Source organism: Diadema antillarum, unplaced genomic scaffold (genome assembly GCF_040938485.1).
Source record: "Diadema antillarum isolate AM-2024a unplaced genomic scaffold, OU_Dant_1.0 scf00000208, whole genome shotgun sequence".
NCBI lineage: Eukaryota > Metazoa > Echinodermata > Echinoidea > Diadematoida > Diadematidae > Diadema > Diadema antillarum.
The window spans coordinates 1,797,250-1,808,181 of NW_027271097.1; the positions used below are offsets into that span (position 1 = coordinate 1,797,250).

Genomic DNA, 10,932 nt, shown 5'->3' on the forward strand with positions numbered 1-10,932 from the left:
TTGGTCGTTGGCACCTGTTTCATGTAGATTTCAATCACGCCACCTTCTGCAAATGTGGAATCAACACATCTTTGTAAACAGACAGGAATGTGTTTATTCTCAAAGATGTATCCAGACACCTGTTTCATTGTTATCCAAACACCTGTTTTTATTGTTATCTATCAGTTGTAACAAATGTAGGAATGATGTGTGCAATGAGATTCAATTGTGGAGAAAATTATATTTAGAACCATGGCCACCTGTTAAGTGTGACTTTCAATTTCAGGCGCTTTGCTTACTCCAATCAAAAAATTTTTGTAAACAAGATGGATTGTGCTGGCATCACCAACGCCTCCAAACATTCTTCAGTGTTGCAATTTTAAGCTGGTTGAACAACAGGGACTAATGGCAATAATATTTGTTGAAAAGCTTTGTTTCTTTTACCCAATTTTGCAATGTTGTAGGGGTTTTAAGCAAGGAATCAGAATTCTTGATTCCATTTATATTTTACTGTTACTCTAAGAATATGAATAAATACTTCTCCAATGAAGGTTTGAAGAATGAGTAAATACCCAATTGTTCCTCAGTTTTATTTTGTTTTGTTTTTTGTCCTGCATATCGCCATTATCTTTTGCTTTTGCTCTTCATTGTGGTTTCTCAATCTGCCTTACTGTAATTTCTATTTTATAGTTAACCAATTTGTTTCTAATGATACATCATTACACTACAGTTAAAAGTATTTGAAACACTTTATGATTATTTTACAAGTATTCACAGAATTTTTATGCCTCCGCCACGAAGTGGTGCCGGAGGCATTATGTTTTCGGGTTGTCCGTCCGTCCGTCCTTCCGTCCGTCCGTAATGAATTTTGTGGACAAGGTAACTATCAAAACCTGTTGAGGTATCCTAATGAAACTTGGCATGTGTGTGTATTTGGGGGTGAAGTTGTGCCTATCAACTTTTGGGTGCACATGCTCAAGGTCAAAGGTCAAAAGGTCAAGGTCAAATACATAAAATTTCACTATTTCCACCATATCTATTGGATGCCTGAAGATATTTTCTTGAAACTTAGTGTATACATGTATTACCCAATTAAAATTCTCTGTTGAAAGTTTGGGTCATGAGGTCAAAGGTCAAAGGTCAAAAGGTCAGGGTCAAATACATAAAATTTCACTATTTCCACCATATCTATTGAATGCCTGAAGATATTTTCTTGAAACTTAGTGTATACATGTATTACCCAATTAAGATTCTCTGGTGAAAGTTTGGGTCATGAGGTCAAAGGTCAAAAGGTCAGGGTCAAATACATAAAATTTCACTATTTCCACCACATCTATTGAATGCCTGAAGATATTTTCTTGAAACTTAGTGTATACATGTATTACCCAATTAAGATTCTCTGGTGAAAGTTTGGGTCATGAGGTCAAAGGTCAAAGGTCAAAAGGTCAAGTAAAAACTTCTTTTTTTTTCTCCGTACCTTGGAAAATTGTTCAAGGTATCTTCATGAAACATAGTATATACATGTACTGACAGGAAGTGATTATCTAGAGAATGTAAGGTTCATGGGGTCAAAGGTCAGGGGTCAAAGGTCAAGTGCAACACTTCAAAATTTTACTATTTTCCTCATATTTATGCAATGCCAGCAGGGTTATTTTTTTTTTTTTACACCTGGTGTATGCATGTGTATTACCTAATAGAAATTCTCTGGAAAGTTTTTTTTTCTTCTTTTTTTGCCTCAAAGGTCGAAAGGTCAAAGATCAAGTGAAAGTGCTGAACTAACTTTTTCCTCCATATCTCGGAAGTGGCTCAAGTTATCTTGAAACTTAGTACATATTATGCATGTTCTACCTGAAAGTGATTATCTTATGAATTTTAGGGTCAAGGGCCAGATGAAAATGGTAACAATTTACTATTCAATTCAGAAATTGCACTTTTTCTCCACACCTGTACCTTGAAAATTACTCAATGCCTAAATGTATGAATGGGTCAAAGTCAAGTTAAAGTCCTTAAATCCCTAGATACATGCTCTCCTATTCATCCAATTAAACCTAGGTCAAGGAAGGTGAACATTCAACACATTTTTGACAAACTTGTCATTTCAATATTTTGCCAATTTTGTGAAAATGTAATCACACATTGTCCACATCTACTATCTAGACCTATTGGGAAAATCATGCATTATGGCGGAGGCATACCAGTCGCCAAAGCGACATTTCTAGTTATAACTTCATACCAATTGGAAGTGTATAATTATTGGTGAACAGTTTCATATGATCATTGATGAATTGTAGTCATTTCATAATACTAAACTTAAAAATATATGTTCTTTATGTGTGTCTACATGTGAATGTTGGCCTGCGGGTATGTAGGCCTAATGTGTGTGTGTGTGTGTGTGTGTGTGTGTATGAGTGTGATTGCATGGCAGAGTGCTTGAGTGTGGATACATGTAATGTGTGTCTGTGTATTTGAGTTTGTATGCTGGTGTGTTTGTGTGTAAATATGTATGTGTGTGTATGTTCGTATATCTGTTAGTGTGAGGTTATGGATGATGTCTGTTTCTGTACTTTGAGAAAAGAATTCTAACTGGTTTAACTTCTAACAGCAAACAAGATTAGTAGCAATGACAGTATGAGTATTACTCATGATTACAGATGATTATTAATCTTATTAAACAGGTTTGATTTTGTCCACTCCCACAAAACGGGTCATTTATGAAGATTTTCTTTCAAAGTGAACTCGTTAAAGGAAGAGAGTGGTGTGTTTCACATTTTCTTCTTTTCTTGTCTGTGTATTGTAGCATGTGGCCGCAAACAACAATCAAATAATATTCGACAGGCTTTACAAGAGGCGACACAGATTTAGGACACATTATACATGTACTTCAAATCTGAAGCAACATTTAATCGTGACAATTCAATCCATAAAATTCAAATATCTTCTCTAGAGCTGGCATCGTAGCACTGACATCATTGTGGAATAGACAATTACACCTTTGTACAAACAGTTTTGGTGTGCCATGGTTTTCATACAACACATTAAATAAAGACAAACATTCACATTACTTCTTGCTTCATTTTAACCCACTCTCCTACGCAAATTGCAAAGAGCCATAAATAAATACATAAGACAATAATATACAGATAAGGGTATTTTTACCATAAAGAAAACACATACAAGGACACTAACACTATATATATATGATAATTAATTTGCTGTTTCAGGATACTTGCCGTTTATTTTCATCCCAACCGTCTACAACAAGGCAAGGATTATTATTGGTCATAGCGAATCACTATGTAAGTTTTCCCACTCCAGTACTTACGTTCCCTCTGAAGTCAACCCAAACAGACCTTCGTCAAGCAGTCAAGGATAGTATGTTATTCGGAGCAAGGGATCTGCGAAACTCTTATCGAAGTATGTGAAAAGTTATGAAATTTAATGATATCCAAGAAGGGATATCTTTAACATAAAGAAACCATATACAGGGACTCTCACACCACTATACAGGGATTAATCTGCTGTTTCACGATACTTATTGTTTATTTTTATCCCATCGTTTGCAGCAAGGCAAGGACTACTACTACTCAGAGCGAATCATGATGTAAGTTTTCCCTCTCCAGCAGCTTTACTTATGTTCCCTCTGAAATCAACCCACACAGACTTTCATCAAGGACAGAATGTTGTTTGACATGAACTTCGAGAAATCAGAGCTCAAGATCTGCGAAGCTTTGATCGAAGTATTTGAAAAGTTATGACATTTCTTGATATCTCTTAGGAAATCATTCAACATCTGGATCTAAAGTATGGATGCTGGGGTAAGTTTTGTGAAGAGATCTGCAATTGTGAGCCGCAGTGACTGCAGTTACTGTGACATGTGTAATTGTTTCTTGAAATGGGGGGGGGGGGGAGTCACGGAGAATTTAAGTCAATCCTAAGAGTTACGATTAACTTGAAATTATGGTATGTTGTGTGCGTCTTCAAAAATATTCTACCTTCCAACTAAAAAGGAAAAATGTTGAGACTTGAACATGCAGCCATTAATATACAAAATAAAATTAGGTATGAAAGAATTTTTCTCTTAATTTGGATGACAACCTGAAAAGGATTCTGAGAAAATTAAATAAAACAGAACAGGGAAATCAATGACGTACCATAATTTGATTTGATTTTAACTTTTACGTTCTTTGTGAAACACCCCTGTCATGACAACTACCTCTCACTTGCAACATGTCCGTGAACTTATTTTGCACACACAGAAACACGAGCATCTTTTCTCAAGTATATGTAAATCTTTACAGAGAAAAAAACAATCAAGTTATTAATTACTAGTAACGTCCTTGTTTTACAATGTGAAATGGCTCTTGTAGATTAATTCTCTTCCCCCAAGGGCTGTATTGTGATAAGCATGCTTCGCCTGAATCTAACGCGTTTGTTTGTTGTTAATACACCACATTCCGAATTCAATATAATTGTCCCTTTTTCGAAGTGGATGCCAATAGATTTCTAGTCATTCCAAAGTCAACTGTAATCTCCTTCGCGAAGTAGCTGCACCAGATAAGCAGAGATTTTACTTCCTCCTAAAGATAACAAAACTGGTGCTTCATTATTATTCAACCTCTGCAGCTTTCAAAGCACGGCAAGAGTATAAAAAGGAAAAAAAAACACACACGAAGTTCTGTATGTACATTGTACTGTCATTATCAAGGTCATGGGCCGAAAACTAGTACACTTTGTATACATCCAATTCTAACAGCTAATCCTTAAACTTTTCTCAAGGTGACACTATGAAAATATACACAACAGGGCTGTTGTAAGCTTAAAGCTGATTGAGAGAATGAGAAACAACATCATCCGCTATTTGTTCCACGATCATTCGTCAAATGAAACATGTGATGAGCCGAAATGAAAAATGAAAAGCGCTCATCGCCCTTCCATTTTGTTTAGTAATGCTTTCAGACGACTATTATGACTAAAAAAAATTAGATCAGTTTTACCTCGAACTGAGTTATATGAAAATTTTTTCGTGCAAGTTTCTCACTTCAGTGTATTTCTTTGTATGTACTCTCAAACAACGCGATTATGAATATTAAAATCTCTTCTGCGTATTCGTCACTCTAAAACACAAAATGACCGATTGTTTATTTGTAGTACATAGGATTTACATTGAAAACTTTCGAAATCAGTACCATTTGATATCGACTATTTTGCCTTAAGAAGTGGCAATTATGAAGACAAGATGAAATTTGCTTTGACATTAAGCTAACAATCGCCTAGCTGATGCCAAGCTCGATTGTTAATGAAGTCTAAGAACTTTTTGAACATCATTAAAAATAATATTGACAATGATGTTCTGTTGAATCAATCATTAACCCCTTAAAAGTGAGTGCTGCAGGTTTTATCGCAAAGAGATAACGCGTAGTTATGAAATCAATCAGTGTCCAATACAGTTTTTAGATCGGGTGAGATAAGGCAAATTGGATTCCATCTCTTCAGAAACTTTACGTGAAATTTGGAAAGGTTTCAAAAGTGTGTGGCCTGGTGATTTAAAAAGAAATGTTTCACATTACTCAAGTCGCAGGTAGTATGCGTTGGAAGAAATGGTAAGCGTTTCCACAATATTTGGCAGATTATGTACTGTCTTATATTCATGACGTTAATAATGTCTATAAATATGTACAATTAATTTACTCCGAGATAGGAATAGGATGCCTATTTTCTATCAGGAGAACGATGAGATATTGGCATTAGTTCATCCTTCGTTTGAAATGTACAGGATCAGTTTTCACATTGATGACGCGTGCACTCACAAACATTAACGAAAACTTGGCGATCAATCGTAAGACTGCATTTGATTGAAAACAAGGAATACTAATTTGCGTTTTTTGCAGGTAGATTTGTGTTGCATTATGATTAAACGGGACGAGTTGGCTTATCGACGCTCGGTCTTGATTATACAATAATATGGGCGGCATTCGAAGGTAGTCTGCTGAGCTTATAGATATGGCAATTCAAGACATGTATTTAGGTTTACATTGATTATTCATCATTTATTGAAGATTTCAACAAAACCGCTGGACATGATAAGCCCTCCACTACTCATATGCGATGTGGTTCCACCGACACCGCGGTACTGGAGCCCCGCTCGTAATAGGTCACTGGCCGCGTGGACCGTAGTGGCGGTGGTCAGGTCGCTCCGAGCCGACATCGGCATCGACGCAATCGTTGATACCTCGTCGGCGAGAGCTGGGGAGGCCGTCTTCAACTCGCTGTATGTCGCCATGTCATCGACGAGCATGTGCTCATCATCGTAGCTGGTGTCGGCGGCCGGATCGTGCGAGGACGGCGTGTCGGGCTGGATGAGGCCCCCGTGCCCTGCGCCGCCGCCACCACCACCTGCTCCGCCTCCACTGCTGCTGTTGCTGCTGTTGTCGTGCTCGTCGGCCGGCGGGGATGATGCCGACTGATCCTCGGAGCCGTTGGAGGTATTCTTGTCCGACTTGTCGTCATCTTTCTTCGTCACTGTCCGTCGGTATTTCGCACGGGCATTCTGAAACCACACCTGTACACGGTAAAGGCAGCCGTCGACATAACAATCAGATGTTGCAAACACTAACGATAATCTCGGGGGCTTTTAAATATTAAATATGTACATTAAAACAAAACTAAGTGGACTGGAATGTCGTGGATAAGCGTCATGAGATGATTAAGAAGTATGGCCTTTTTCATAAATGAATAGTTCTCAGAATAGACTAGGGCAAATGACTTCGACAAAAAAAAAATAAATAGAGGATACAAACCGACACAATCTCATCCAATTTCCCGTGGCGCGCACGGGGGTAGGCTTTAGGCGTCCCATTTTCCGTGGCCATCAGATCTGTCGTATTTCATATGCATCATAATAACTAATATTTTTCCACCATTAGATTTGATTGTAATCTCATTTGTTTGTTTGTTTTTTTATTTCCGTTGTCATCATTGCCCTCAGAGTAATATTGTTTATGGCTGTTAATATCGTTTATGTCACAACATAGTAAAAGTCTCTACTAAGAGAAATGCATAATCAACCATAAAGTAGATTGTCTCCTTTGCAGGTGCAGTTTGGTAGGTCTCTCAGACTTTTATGCCACATTTTTTTCTTCGTGTTTTGTCAAATGTTTTAATGTATACCTATGAATTATCAAAGAATGTCTACTTTTTATATGTTTAAGATAAGCCATCAGTAGTAACATGCATTTTTTTTTCTGTTAACCTCAACACTCTCAATTAATATTCTTTTTAACTAATGCTTCTCACTGTTTGCGTTTTTTAACGTGAGCATAAGGTAGAATTGAAATTGAATTCGAATACTGAATGATCTTATGTGATATGAATATGACTGTTATTTTAAGTTATATCTTTGGCAATCATTGGCGACATCATTGTCCACCAATTGATCAGCATTCATCCGCATCAACGTTTAAATCGTCACCACTGTCATCATCGCTATCATTATTAACATCATGCTTTACCTGTAGCACTCGTTTGGTGAGGCCCGTCTTGTGTGCAAGCTGCTTGAGGTCTTTGGCGTCCGGGTTATGGTTCATGGCGAAGTACGACTTCATCGTCCTCAACTGGTGGTGCTTGAACGACGTCCGCATCCGTTTGGTGCGGGGCGGGGCCGCCTGCTGCGAGTACATGTCGCCGTCGAGACCGGGATGGTGTCCGTGAGGTCCCAGGGGGTCGGCGGGATCGCCGAGGCCTGCAGAGTTGGAGTGAGCCAAAGACGAAGGAAAGAGTTGAGACACATTTCTTTCATTTTCATTTCTTCTTTGTTCTTTTCCTAACATTGCCCACACATGGTTGATGAACATCGTTAATTGGCCGTACACGCTTGAAAGGCAACGTGATCGCGTCGATTCTTTGTTTTAATTGTCTCTTTTGTTATAGGTTGGTCGTCGCTGGCGAACGATCACTGTCAAGGGCAATTAACGTCTGTCCTAACGCTCACGTCGAATGACGTATTTAATTGACAGTAGGCGTAGATCAGCCATGGGAGATCATTTATTCTAACATCACTTATTCTTTGTAGCATTGTTAGAGTCAACTTAAAACTCACGTACATTCAAGAAGTGGTATAGCAGTAGTAGTAGCAGTAGTAGTTGCAATAACGATAATAACGTAATAGTGATGAGGATAATACCCTTTTAAAACTGTTGTTTGTTTGACCTGCCCCGTTATTAAATTATATTTGAAAGTGGTATGAAACTTCCTTTTATACATGAGAAAGAAAACCATGAATCTTTGGACAATTCAAACTTATGCGCTACTCCCATGATCTTAATCGAACTTATAGAGTGAATTGCTTGTACTGTAGATTGCTCTGTAGAACATCTCCTACAGGACACGCAGGAAAAATGTTTCTCGTAGTTTCATAGGTGACCTTCATTATCAAACTATAACCCTTCTACACACTTGAAACTACCGGTTGCTTCAAATGCGTAAGTTTGTAATTTTCACGTGTTTTTCTTCTGTTCGTTTATTTTACGGAAAGGTTTCCCATTCATTTATAATCAGTGTTGCGCGAAGCCTTAACAGACATCATTCAAAGAAATTATTGAATTAGCCAGAAGCCTAAATGGCAGTGTTTTTTAAGGCAAGGACCACAACGATACCAATGCCAGGTTCGACTCTTCATCAGAAAGCTAATGAAGTTCTGAAGCAGGCACATATAATCGATGTCATGCTTCACTGAAACTATAGAAACTTGTGCTTAGCAACTGAAGCACTTTGGTGACTACTCATCGGCGAGGGCGCTACCATGCAGAGAGTCAAATTTGGGTACTTTTCACTCTTGCAAGACGACTCGAGTGTAAGTTGTGGCGCTGCTCGCTACATATCGTTGTTTGTTGCACGTGATTTTGCGTCTCGCCATGAATTAGACTGAGAGATAAAGGCCCGAATTCACAAAGGTGGTACATTAATGAAACCATGGTTTATACCATGGACAAAAACCATGGAGCGCCAAGTGTCACACGGAATATTTCGTTACGAAATCAGTCATTTCGTCGATTGAATTATTATTTTGTAACAAAATGACAACATTTTGTAACGAAACGGTCATTTTGTCGACGAAATGACCAATTTCGTAACGAAATATTCCTTGCGACACTTGGCGCTCCATGGTTTTTGTCCATGGTTTAAACCATGGTTTCATTAATGTACCACCTTTGTGAATTCGGGCCAAAGCGTTTTGTTCAGACAACATAACCCTTACAAAACGCGCCACCTTTTTAACAAAAAGGTTGTCGATGACTTCCATGGAATTGAATCAAACGATCTGACGCAGATTTAAACAAATTCTATACCATAAAAAAAATCTTGTAGCTCGGCGTAACCTACAGCCCCCCAAAGAGTAGATACAACCCTCATTTGCTCACGTCCTACTAAAAAACAAAAACAAAAACAAACAAACAAACAAACAAACAAATAGTTTATGGCATGAAATTCTGCACAGGGCAATTCGATAAATGGACTAGAAAGTAGTTTTGACGATTTTTGTTATTCGAATTTCGCCAATTTTAGTAGTCCATGTATAGCCCTGTATTAGATTTCAGCACAGGAACGGGGAAAACAGACAACAAATAAGTTCCGATGTGTGCTACAGGGCCTACATCAATACAACAACCTTGTGTGGATCGAAGGGACGTAAATTGGTTTGGTCAGCTATGACGGAAAATTTCAATCTTTCACAAGCGATGCAACTGTTTTGATAGCTTGCTGGCATTCCGAGTGTGCTGCGCTTTGCCTTGGCTTGAAACACGCCGCAGAGTGGTCACATACGGAGCCAGTCCGCAAAAACCAAAAGACCTTGCGTTTCACAGTGGGCATGCGGAACAGTTATTCTCGGTTAAGGCGGTTTTTCTATTTTGGTGTCGCCACTTTAACCCATGTTTCCCTATTTAAATCTGTCCCCCTTTGTGTATGGATCACAATTTTCTTTTACATTACCCTAGCATTTAAATTGACTGGATTGGTTACATTCTGATATGTATTGAATTTATCAACTTTTGTGTTCTGGAAGGAATGGGGTCAGTTAAGCCGGGGCCACGGAGTCGGAGGGGGGGGGGGGAGGGAATTGCACCCCCCCCCCTCCCGCAAGCACAAGTTTTTGGCTCTTCAAAATAAAGTGCAAAAAAAATAAAACCCACGACACTTCAAGCACCACCACCCCCTCCGCCCTAAAAGAGAAGTCTGAGATGAAGGGAGAAAAAAAAGGATCCACTGTCCCTGTTTAGTCTAGGACTGAAAAAAAAAAAACCCAACAACAACAACCCGGTAATATCAAGGAAACAAACTTGATTGCTAACAATAAACTCAGCGTAAGGTTTCTATTATCAACCTTGTCGTTTGTCTATTCTGCGCATTGGAGGATGATAATAGATCAATATGACTTCGGTCAGGCAATGGACAAGCAATCTGCATGGACAAAAATATTTTCTTTCTCATTTTTATGACAAAAGAAGGGTACTATAATGAAGAAGACTCACTCAAAAGATAATACGAACGATCTATCATGTCCTCATTATGTATTGCAATAATTTATTAGTCGTGCAGTATTGCAATACCATCGGCAGCATATGCCAGCCGACAGTCCCGTGTATAATATATTCCGTTCTGTCTCACCCATGCCCACAATTTTAATCTCGTGAAAACCATAGAACGAAGGAAATCAGGAGGAAGCTTGGTTACTGCTATTGTCACGATTATGTGGAGTTCTCCGAGTATTTATACGATGCATAAATCCAGTGAGTGGTGAAACCTTCGAAGTGTTTGAGAAAAATATGATACCACATGGCGAAAAGAATCCCTTGTGTACGTGCGTTCCGTGTGCTTACATGATCGTGTGTGCTTGTTTGTTTGTGCCTATGTAGGCCTGCCAGTGCAATATACAAAATAACAAATCTGTTATTATGT

General features: G+C 38.5%; 1 protein-coding gene across 1 annotated transcript; it reads right to left on the minus strand.

Moving 5' to 3' along the window:
- Positions 1–6,022: 6,022 nt before the first annotated feature.
- On the minus strand, positions 6,023–10,645 carry LOC139724239 (uncharacterized). The gene is made up of 3 exons (XM_071635383.1): positions 10,642–10,645; positions 7,488–7,717; positions 6,023–6,538 (listed from the first exon to the last, which is right to left on the minus strand). Exons 1-3 carry the CDS (start codon positions 10,643–10,645, stop codon positions 6,023–6,025), a joined length of 750 nt encoding a protein of 249 aa, XP_071491484.1.
- Between the last annotated feature and the right edge of the window lie 287 nt (positions 10,646–10,932).

Excerpts from the sequence above, each read along its gene's own strand:
- LOC139724239 (XM_071635383.1), bottom strand. Across the intron at positions 6,539-7,487 it reads TCACCAAACGAGTGCTACAG|GTGTGGTTTCAGAATGCCCG; the intron begins GTAAAGCATGAT and ends TACCGTGTACAG.